This window comes from Xyrauchen texanus, chromosome 16 (genome assembly GCF_025860055.1).
Source record: "Xyrauchen texanus isolate HMW12.3.18 chromosome 16, RBS_HiC_50CHRs, whole genome shotgun sequence".
Taxonomy (NCBI): Eukaryota; Metazoa; Chordata; class Actinopteri; order Cypriniformes; family Catostomidae; genus Xyrauchen; species Xyrauchen texanus.
In genome coordinates, this window is record NC_068291.1 from 42,833,971 (window position 1) to 42,846,210 (window position 12,240).

General features: G+C 36.2%; 1 protein-coding gene across 1 annotated transcript; it reads left to right on the plus strand.

Annotated features, from left to right (window-relative positions):
• The first annotated feature begins 638 nt into the window (after positions 1-638).
• Positions 639-9,941, plus strand: crls1 (cardiolipin synthase 1). The gene is made up of 7 exons (XM_052146173.1): positions 639-1,290; positions 2,974-3,111; positions 3,331-3,460; positions 5,230-5,315; positions 7,020-7,088; positions 9,341-9,432; positions 9,520-9,941. The coding sequence occupies exons 1-7, from the start codon at positions 799-801 to the stop codon at positions 9,626-9,628; spliced, it is 1,116 nt and encodes a 371-aa protein (XP_052002133.1). The 5' UTR covers positions 639-798; the 3' UTR covers positions 9,629-9,941.
• Positions 9,942-12,240: the final 2,299 nt, after the last annotated feature.

Here is a 12,240-nt window from a genome sequence, read left to right on the forward strand (position 1 = left end):
GCACATACACATCTGTTCAGTATTTTTAAATAGTGAAATGTCACTGCAACTGAACACTAGGTCAAAATTATCTTATTACAATCCATACAAGTGCAGCTAATACATTTATGGAATTGCAATGTTAAAAATACAATGATGATTAGAATATAACAATGGCTAAAATAACTATTACAATTAAAAATGTACCTTTAATATTATTATTATTATTTTTTTCAACCATGGTAACCGAAGTTTTCATTGAAATACCACTGTCAACAAAAAATAGAAATAAAACAAAATGACAAAAAATCTGATACTGCATATAATAGGCTATAAATATTTTCCAGGAGATTATTATACATATTAATTATGATGTCACAGGTGTAACAATAACTTGAGGAACTGGTGTTTTGGCAGGAAACAATGGTTACTATGGTAATTTCAAAGGGCATCGTTACATTCAAAGAAACTAGCCTACTGACGTAAAAATAATAATACAGCTTATACCGTTTTAAAAAAAGTAGGAATAATGACTTTGAACTATCGCTGAATCTAGCCCATTTATGTGTTTTAATTAATTATTTTAACTGATTTGAGTGCGTGTTTCTTCAATGCCCCGCCCCCCCTCTGTCAACTGTCGCAAATACAGACAGCTCGGAATCCGGCAGGGCAACTAAACGTGGGTCGCCCGTGAATGTTTGAAAATGTAACAAAAAGAACGCGCTAGTAAAGAAATATGTTGCTAGATCTACGAATACAGATCAGTTCTACACATCTGAGAAATTAATGATTTAGTTTAACTGGATTAAAGCGGCTGACATGTTTTTGGCAGCTTGTACAAATCACTTGTTCAGTTGTGCTAAAGGGTACATACACAGACTGAGTGGCAGATGCAACTACAGCTGGAATTATAGAAGAGCTGCAGACTTACAGCTGAAAAACACTAAATCTGAACTCCGATGTTTCCAGAGACTCAGATGCTTGAACCCTTCACCTTTGACCTCTGTCACCTGTGGACCTGCTGGATCAACCTCACCAACACACGTGGACCTTCATAGAGGAGAGAATGAAATATGTGATCATCGCACTTCTGTTATATGTAGATCAAAACTACATACAAATCACTACAGTCTCCATCTGCCCTTGTCAAGTAGAGTTTGTGCTTCAAATGGATTTTGCACGAATGCTTCAGGAAAACCAGTATTGGATGAAAAATATTCTAAACAGGATTCAAGAGAAAATGATGAAGATCAAAGAGCCTCCTCTTCATCAACTCCAACTAATGAGGGACATTTCCAGTTTAAAGAGCTGGTGAGTTGACATTACCATAGCTGTTTATACTTTTTTCCTGTTTATACTTTTTTTCCATATTTATTTATTTGGTCTGTTTTCTACATTATCAAAACTGGGTTATTCCATATAAAATCGACCAAATTTCTGGAGAAGGATAAACATAAATGATGATAAAAGCCAAAATCAGTGTTGAGTGTAAAGAATTACCAAGTTATTAATTACTGTAATTACGTTACTTTTCATTAAAAAGTAAAGTAAGGGATTACTCTTAATTTTTAAGTAAGTTACAGTTACTTCTGATGTAACTGTGTTAAATACTTTATAGACTATAGAACAATTCTATATAAAACAATGGTGAATTTAAAATCGAAATTTAATGTCTAATATTAAAATATATGTTTTCTAATTTTACGACGCCCCCTTAAATTGTTTGGCCAGTTCATGAATAATTTATTGGATTTATGTTATTTATTTGACTTAATTAAAAGAAAAGTGTCATGTCTATTATTGTATTTTTCACCTGGTCGAGGTTGATCAGGGTTTTAGAAAGTAATTAGTAATAAGTTATGCAATTACTTTTCAGGCAGAGTATTTAATACAGTAATCTAATTACACTGTAGAAGATGTCATTAGTAGTTAGTAATTAGTCTTTTAGAGTAACTTATCCAACACTGGCCAAAATATTAAATGCCGTGGACCAATATTTACTGAGTAATCAATGATTTTCTAGATGGAGGTAAAATTACAATTCAATTGTCATTTTGATGGTCAAAAAAGGTCAAAAAATTAACCTTAGCAAAATGGCAGCATCATGATTTTATTTTTACACAGAGATAGTTGGGTATATTACTAAAATCAGTTGACTTCAGAACTCCTTGTTTCATTACATGCCAATGGTGTGAGTTCAAAAATGGGAAAAATCACTTTTTTGTGTGTTTTTTCCTATGTTCGAGTGCCTACTACTCCAGAAGTATTAAAGCTTTCTTAATATCATTTTATTTTCTGGTTCAGAACAAACTTTAATTTTTGTTTCTCCAATTTTAAGGCCCTATATGGTTAGAAGTCAGAGATATGGGACTCTCAATGTTGCTCCATGCATAAATTGTGACATTTTACCCATTTTCAATGGTCAAAAACCAAATGTGGTTTACATGGCATGAAGCTAGTTTTTGTTGTCCTACAAAACAAAAGTCTGAAGTACAAATAAAGTAAAAACTACAAATGTACCTTTTTATGTATTCACATCGAAACAATATAGTAAAAATCATGATTTTTCGAGAAGCCAAAAATACAATAAATATTAATAAGAATAAGCAACACAACTGTGGCTCTTCAGTTAGTGCAACACCTACAGTGTATCTACTTTTTGGATTTCAGAAATGTACATCTGGAAAGCTCTGAATGCACCATTACGTGTCCAAACACCAAAGGTGCTGATTTTCGTATTATTCTATTCAGCCCTAAAAGTATCTGGTTGTCATAGACCGTAAATCATAAAGATCCCAAATTTGGTTGGATGGTCCCAAATCTACCCCACTATTTAGTCGTGCACACACACATCCATCTGAAACTAGATGGCGCTATAAATGACACATTCCCGTTTTCGCTAATAACTCCGGAATCAACTTTATCTTGTCTGTTTTGAAAGATCAATGTCAATGTATTTCACTTATGCACATTTTTTGTGTTTGTTACCAACAGTATGAGAATCCATGGACGATCCCTAATTACCTCTGCATGGCCCGGATCGTGCTGTCGCCTGTTATTGGATACTTGATAATGGAGCAATACTTCCACGTGTCCCTGGGGCTTTTTGTACTGGCCGGAGCAACAGACTTGGTAAATTCAAGACAATCAAACTTATGATTCTTACGATCTCCAACACTTAACATCAACATGAAATCCACACTGACCCTGTTTACTTTCTTAACACGCATTCCTGGTTGTGAATGATTCATCAGTACATGTTATTCCAAAGAAAATAAATGTTTGTCCTTGCAATCTTGCATCCGAATGTAATTACTTGCTTCATCTGTGAAACACCTTTCTGCCTTCCAGTTGGATGGCTACATTGCTCGCAATTGGCCAAATCAGAAATCAGCTCTGGGCAGCGCTCTCGACCCATTGGCTGATAAGATTCTCATCAGCGTGCTCTATGTTAGTCTGACATATGCACAACTCATACCAGGTGAAATTATACACTTATTGAATTACGTATTACTGATATGTAATTTAGCAGACAACCGGTTGAGTCCTCCTAAAATGTTTGTTTAGTGATGGTTGAGTCTGCCCCTTTGGGGTTTGGACCTGCTACATTTAATTTACCAGCTTAGACTTTTAGTCACCAGACCACCCAAATTTACTTAAACTAATTATTCAGGTATTTCAGGAAACGCTGTGTGTGTGTTGCAACAGTTAAAGCAAGCATCTTTTCGGTTCTGATGTGTTTTTCTTTCATCTAAGTTTCTAACGTTCTCTTAGAGGACAGGGTAGGAATTATTATTATCTGATAGTTTTGCGTTCCCTCGCGACAGTTTGCGTTCCCCCCCAATACATTTTTATGTGCCTTCGCAATAAAGGTTTACATTACCTTGCAATAAGTTTTGCATTCCCTCACGGCAGTTTGCTTTCCCTCGCAATCAAATTCTGTGCCCTCGCAATAAGATTTGCATTCCCTCGCAGCAGTTTGCGATCCCTCGCAAAATAATTTTATGTGCCTTCTCAATAAGATTTGCATTCCCTCACAACAGTTTGCGTTCCCTCACAATAAAGTTCTGTGCCCTCGCAATAAATGTTTACATTCCCTTGCAATAAGTTTTGCATTCCTTCACAACAGTTTGCGTTCCCTCGCAATAAAGTTCTGTGCCCTCGCAATAAATGTTTACATTCCCTTGCAATAAGTTTTGCATTCCCTCACAACAGTTTGCGTTCCCTCGCAAAAAAATTCTGTGCCCTCGCAATAAATGTTTACATTCCCTTGCAATAAGTTTTGCATTCCCTCGCAACAGTTTGCTTTCCCTCGCAATAAAGTTCTGTGCCCTCGCAATAAATGTTTACGTGCCCTCGCAGTAAGTTTTGCATTCCCTCACAACAGTTTGCGTTCCCTTGCAATACATTTTTATGTGCGTTTGCAATAAGTTTTGCATTCCCTCAAAATAAAGTTCTGTGCCCTCGCAATAAATGTTAATTCAATATACTGTATTAAATCCATGTTTTCTGCAAAAAAACTGTAGATGACTTTTTTCATTGGCAAATATTTCATTTTAAAATATTTTATTATAAAAATAAAGTAAAAAGACAAAAAAAACTGTTGGCCTACACAATCATGGTTACTACAATATTACTATAAAAAAATATATTTGTTAGAAAATGCATTAGCTATCATTAACTAACAATGAACAAACTATGTTTTACAGTATTTATTCATCTTTTGGTAATGTTAGTTAATTAAAATAACATTTTGTATTTTTTGTTAGTTTATTATTGCATTAATGTTAACATATATACATCTTTTGATTTTAAAAGTCATATGTTGAAATGAAGATTAATATGCTGTAAAAGTATTATTCATTGTTAGTCCATGTAAACTAATGTTAACAAATTGAACCTTATTTAAAAGTGTTACCATAATATTACTATAGTAAAACCATAGTTAAACTGAGGTATTTGTATAGTAAAACCATAGTTAAACTAACAAAATTATGATTTGTATTACCATAGTTTGCATTTTCCTATATTATCACTATGGTTTCACTACGAATATCATGGTTAAAATACGGTTATTGTAGTAAAACCATGGTAAATGCATTGCGAGGGAACACAAAACTATTTCAGTAAACATAATACCCGCCCTGTCCTCTTAGGGCTTCCTTATTAATGAGTTTCAGTATTGCATTATCAGACCTGTCGCAGTTGTGAACGGCTCATGAAACTTTCTTCTCTTGTGTTTGTTCAAAGCTCCACTGACAGCGCTGGTCATATCCAGAGATATTGCACTGATCACTGCTGTTTTCTATGTGCGGTATAAAACAGTTCCTCCTCCAGTAAGTGTGAATTATAATAATTTGATTTATTGGATTAACTTAATTATTTTGGTGTTTTCTATTCACATTGACCAACTACTATGAAACTTATAACTAATAATGCAATTGTCAGAATTTGTTTTGTTTATGTAGGGTACAGTAGTGCTAAACATTTCTGCTCAGAGTTTATTTAGATTGAAAAAATACATTTTTATTGGATATGAACGGAGCAACATTTGTTTAAAAATGAATAATAATGGATGATTTTTATTAAAATGAATACTATATCTTTTTGCCCCACTTAAAGAGCACCTATTATGATTTTTCAAATATTACCTTTCATGTAGTGTGTTATATCTGCAAAGTTTCAAAAATCAAAGTGCACCACAAATGGAGTTAATGACTCCCAAAAGAAAGAACCGATTCTAAACACCTGAAACGAGTCGTTAGTAATTCCAGACTTACTTTCTGTACTAACCTACGTAATTTGGAAACAAAAACCCGCCTCTGGTCTTCATTGGCTGCTTGTGAACAGCTTTGACCCGCCCTCAAACACTACACAAAGCGGTAGACCAATCACAACAGACTGGGACATCTGACCAATCAGAGCAGAGTATGCTCTCTGAAAGGCGGAGTTTAGAATTAATCCTTTAGAACGGATCATTGAACGAGTCGTTTTTGACTCTGGGGAAAATAATACATTATGAGCAAATTAAAGTGTTTTTTGACCTTGGATGCATGTAAATGTACTGTATGAGACCTTTAAAACTTAATTAGGCATGCTTAACCATAATTGGTGCTCTTTATGAAAAACAATGTGTTTTATCTGCAACAGAGGGGCTTTTTACCCAAAATGCCATCCTTTCACTAATTGGACAGCTATTGAAAAAGTTTTGATGAAATAATCTTGAAAATGACAGAAGTATTTTCATTCAAAATAAATGTAATAATCTTAGGGGTTTTTTATTAGCTACATAAATTTGTAACATTTAAACAATTATTAAATATTTAATCGAATTACTTCCAAATCAACCTTTAGACATTACATCAGGACAATTTTGCAGTGCATAGTTGCAAACAGATGTTTAGAAAATGGTGTGCAAGATCAGCGAGTATTGACACTGACTACGCGAGTTCAAATCCAGGGCGTGCCGAGTGAATCCAGCCAGGTCTCCTAAGCAACCAAATTGGTCTGGTTGCTAGGGAGGGTAGAGTCACATTTGGTAACCTCCCTGTGGTCGTGATAAGTGGTTCTCGCTCTCAATGGGGCTTGTGGTGAGTTGTGTGTGGATCGTGGAGAGTAGCATGAGCCTCCACATGCTGCGAGTCTCCGCGGTGTCATGCACAACGAGTCACGTGATAAGATGCACGGACTGACTGACTTGTCCTCCGCCACCCGGATTGAGGCGAGTAACCGTGCCACCTCGAGGACCTACTAAGTAGTGGGAATTGGGCATGCCAAATTGGGAGAAAAGGGGATCAAATAATAAATTACAAATAGTACTGTGGTTGTTTTTGTTGCTATTTAGTGTTTTGGGAGAAAATTATATCAAAATTAACTTTTACCTCGGGGGACCTTGTTGTACCCTAGTATGGAAATGGTCTAAACTGTCTAAATTTGCATGCACTGAGACAAAAAAATTAAGAATATTTAAAAGCACCTAGAATTGTTATATGTTTGTAAGTAATCATTTCACTAGTATTTTCTTTTTTTCCACTATGTAGGTAACACTCAGCAAATTCTTCAACCCTTGTTACACCACTGCCCGACTAAATCCAACGCTCATTAGCAAGGTAAAGAATGTATCTTTTACTGCTTGATACAATTGTAATCTATACATGCAGTCTTTCAGTTTAACTATAGATTTTTAGTAACTTTTGTTTTAAGTGTTTGTCAATGTATCAGATTTTATTAAAGAAACAATACAGCTTCAATACAAGTTAAAGTCGGCATGAAATGAAAATTCACCCGATCTATTTTCTAAATGCATGTTATTGATCTTATTGTGAACGATTCATCCATGCATATGTTTTATTTATTTGTATTTTTTTTTTTTACCTTGTAATCTTTAGTCAAAATGTCAAAACTTGATCTTCCGGTTAAACAACAGACTTCTCTCTGGTGACGAATGCAGGACTTCTCCAATCATTTAGTCTTCGCCCCTTTATTATAAATACCCCAACATTGTTTAGAGTTGAACGGAGCGTCAATCTCACACTGGTGAAGATTGCAAGATGTATTTTCATGTATTTTTCCTTCAAAACTTGGGAACTTCCGATACCATTCTTTTGAGTACGAGTACCGATACTTTTTTTTTGTACTCTCCAATACCAAAAAGCAGGCGTCAACCCCATTTCCGAAAAAGTTGGGACAGTAAGAAGAATAAAAACAAAAAAAAAGAGTGATTTGTAAATTATATTCCCCCCTTTGCTCTATTGAAAGCACTACAACTACACATTATATGATGGTTTTCCTTGTGAATTTCATTGTTATTTTGAAAATGTACAGTAATTTTAAATCAGATGATTGGGACATTCGAGTGTTTACCCCTATGAAACATCACCATTTCTTCTAATAACATGTATTAAGCATTTGGGCACTGAAGACACAAGTTTGTTAAGTTTAGAAAGTAAAATTGTCCCCCATTCATCCATAATGCAAGTCTTCAGCTGCACAATTGTATGAGGTCTTCGTTGGTGTATGGGGTGCTTCATAATGCACCACACATTCTCAGGTCAGGACTGCAGACAGGCCAATCTAGCACCCGCACTCTCTGCTTACACAGCCATACACCTGTAATCCGGACAGTATGTGGTTTGAAAATGCAGAGACGTCCCTGGACAAGACAGTGCTGGATGGCAGTATATGCTGCTCTAATACTTGTACATATCTGTCTGCATTCACGGTGTTCACACAGATGTGTGAGTTACCCATGCTATGGGCACTGACATGCCCCTGGCCCATACAGACATTGGTTTTGCACCTGAGCCTTTTTCCTCTTTGGCCCGGATAACAGGACAGCTTTGCTTTTTCCACTGTTCTACTTTCCATCTAAGATGAGAGCGAGCCCAGAGAAGTTGGCAGCGCTTCTGGACAGTGATGATGTACGGCTTCTCCTTTACATAGTTAAGTCTTAACTTGCATTTGTGGATGCAGCCAGAGTGCTGTTGACTAACAAGGGTTTACTAAAGTTATCCCAAACCCATGTTCATGATATCCATCACAGATTAATGATGTTTTTTTAAGACGGAGACGTAAGAGGGTTCAGAGATCACGCGCATTCAGAAATGCTTTTCATCTTGCCCTTTACGCAGAGATTTGACTAGATTCCTTAAATATATTGTGCACTATAGAGGGTGAAAGGCCCAATATCCTTCCAATTTGTCTTTTGGGAACATTGTTCCCTAAGTGTTGGATTATTTGCTGACGCATCAGTTGGCAAATTGATGAATCTCGAATGATCCTTTCTCCTGAAGGACTCGGCTGTTTTTGGAGTCTCCCTATATACTATGACACGATGGCCTGTTCAACGCCTGTCTTAAATTTGCCCCGTCCCAACTTTTTTTGGAGCGTGTTGCAATCATCCGATTTGAAATGCTGTACATTTTCAAAAAAGAAGGAAAAACATCATATAATGTGTAGTTGGAGTGCTTTCAATATAAGGGTGAATATAATTTATTTTTTTTGTATTCGCATTTTTCATACTGTCCCAACTTTTTAAGAATTAGGGTTGTGTAATAAATGCATATTAAGTACAGTAGAAATTATGGATAACTGTTTTTTTCCCTTGCATATGAATATAATAGTGTTGAATTCTAAAAAAAAATAAGATGTGATATTGTCTGCTAATTTTGACCATTTCAGATGGAAATTCAGATTCAAAAAACTGATATATTGTGCATTCCTTCTCTGAACATGATTTCAAGACCTGCATGATTCACAGATTGAGAGAGTTTAGTAGATTTTAATTCGCTGCTTGACATCAGAGCATGTCTGCTGATATCCAGGTGTTTTAGAAGTGTTGAGATGCTCGTATGTGTTTCAGATCAACACGGCGGTTCAGTTGTTTCTGGTGGCCGCGTCTCTCGCCTCACCCGTGTTTCACTATACTGACAGTGTTTTACTGCAGTCACTGTGGTAAGCGCTTCCTCGTCTAATATATATCAATCCAAATGATTCCAAAGATGAAATCAATCCGTATTAAATTTGATCAATTGTTTGCAGGTACATTACAGCACTGACGACTACAGTTTCTGGATACAGCTACTATCATTACGGTAAAAAGACTGTCGAGGTGTTGAACAAACGGAAATATTTTAACAGGGATCCATAGAGCTGGATTTGACCTTTGGCAAAGACGTCTGGGAATGTTTGGGATAATCATTTTGTCATACTTTGGGAGCTGAGATGTAGTCTGTGTAAAAGACATTATTTTGATTACAGTATTAAATTGATGTGCTGTCACTTCTAATCATATGCTTTTAAATCACATTAAATGAACTCTGGGTCAATTTTCAAAACGGAAAAGGACACCATATTTGTGGTGTGCTCACATTAATATTTTAAGGTCTTTAAAGGAATATTCACTGTTCATTAAAACATTATCTTAATTAACAACTTTCTGACATAATGTTAATAAATAAATTAAAAATATCAGACTCATTGCTCCTTTTTTGCAGAACAACACTTACCTCAAAAGTTCAAGGGACATTTGATTCCTCATTTACTGCTTTTAAGATTATTCCCTCCATTAAAATAAGACCTCAAGGCTTCCTTTTGTGTTTTCTATAGACTAAAGAATAATGTACCTTTATAATAAAGTGACTGATGAATAAAATAATCTATACTATGCATAGCACAATAAAGTGAAATAATATGAAGCTATTGAGTCAAACCAACCACCTCCAAGATGAATCATATCGTAATAAAATGTTATTTGAAGCAAAACAATATGAGAAAATAGGACCGTAAGGCAAAGGTATGAGACAGTGTACTTAACATCTTTAATGAGGGAATGAACTACAATCCCATGATGCATTGCAAATGATGTAATAGAAATGAAAAATATAAAACTATTCATTTTAAGTTGTTGATGATGAGTATAGAAACAATATATTTACATTTTATTGCAAAATATCCAGACACAAGCAGTCATTCACAGTCGCTGCATCCGAATATCCATACTTCCCTACTATATAGCATGCCAAAAACAGTATGCCAATGGAGTAGTATGTCCAAATTCACAGTATTTATGAAGCAATAAGCAAGAAATACCCGGATGACACTGGATTTCAAAAAAACGCCGGTGAAATGCGAGTCGGATGGCTCTTCTCAACTGTAAGTGTAATATATACCAAAATGGTGCTTGTTGAACAAAACCAGAGCAGAACTTTTTCACAGGTCTTGTTCTTATCCATATATTCGGGTCACAAGACAATGCCCACATCCCCTGATGAAGTAACACTGGCAACCAAATGTTTGGAATAATGCACCGTTTTTGCTATATCTGAAGGAAATGTGTACTTTTACTCATTGAAGTGGCAATGTCAGAACTTCTTAAACTACTTCAAAGAGTTCTCATCAAAAAATCCTCCATGTGCAGCAACGACAGCTTTGCAGATCCTTGTTATTCTAGCGGTCAGTTTGTCCAGATACTCCGGTGACCTTTCACCCCACACTTCCTGTAGCACTTGCCATAGATGTGACTGTCTTGTCGGGCACTTCTCACACACCTTACAGTCTAGCTGATCCCACAAAAGCACAATGGGGTGAAGATCCGTAACACTCTTTTCCAATTATCTGTTGTCCAATGTCAGTGTTTCTTTTCCCAATAACCTTTTCTTTTGGTTTTTCTGTTTCAAAAGTGGCTTTTTCTTTGCAATTCTTCCCATAAGTCCTCCTGAGTCTTCTCTTTACTGTTGTACATGAAACTGGTGTTTAGTGGGTAGAATTCAATGAAGCTGTCAGCGGAGGACATGTGAGGCGTCTATTTCTCAAACTAGAGTCTCTGATGTACTTATCCTCTTGTTTAGTTGTACACTCCAGTCTTCAACTGTCCAATTTTGGTGAGCTCTTGCAAATTGTAGCCTCTTTTTCCTATTTGTAGTGGAGATGAGTGGTACCCGGTGGGGTCTTCTGCTGTTGTAGCCCATCCGCCACAAGGTTGTGCGTGTTGTGGCTTCACAAATGCTTTGCTGCATACCTCGGTTGTAACGAGTGGTTATTTCAGGCGAAGTTGCTCTTCTATCAGCTTGAATCAGTCGGCCCATTCTCCTCTGTCCTCTAGCATCAACAAGGCATTTTCGTCCACAGGACTGCCGCATACTGGATGTTTTTCCCTTTTCACACCATTCTTTGTAAATCCTAGAAATGGTTGTGCGTGAAAATTCCAGTAACTGAGCAGATTGTGAAATACTCAGACCGGCCCGTCTGGCACCAACAACCATGCCACGCTCAAAATTGCTTAAATCACCTTTCTTTCCCATTCTGACGTTCAGGAGATTGTCTTGACCAGGACCACACCCCTAAATGCATTGAAGCAACTGCCATGTAATTGGTTGATTAGATAATTGCATTAATGAGAAATTGAACAGGTGTTCCTAATAATCCTTTAGGTGAGTGTACATCTGGTCTTCCGCGTCTCTTTCTGTTCTTGTTATAGACAGTTGTCCTTTTGTGTTTGAAGACTGTAGATACATCTTTGTATGAAATCTGCATTTTATTGGAAATTTCAAGCATTGTACAGCCTTCATTCCTCAAAACAATGATTAACTGACGAGTTTCTAGAGAAAGTTGTTTCTTTTTGGCCATTTTTGACCTAATATTGACCTTAAGACATGCCAGTCTATTGCATACTGTGCCAACTCTTGCTTAATTTAACGAATCAAATATCTTTCAGCAGTGTTTGATATAATGGCAAGTGATTTTCTAGTACCACATGATCAA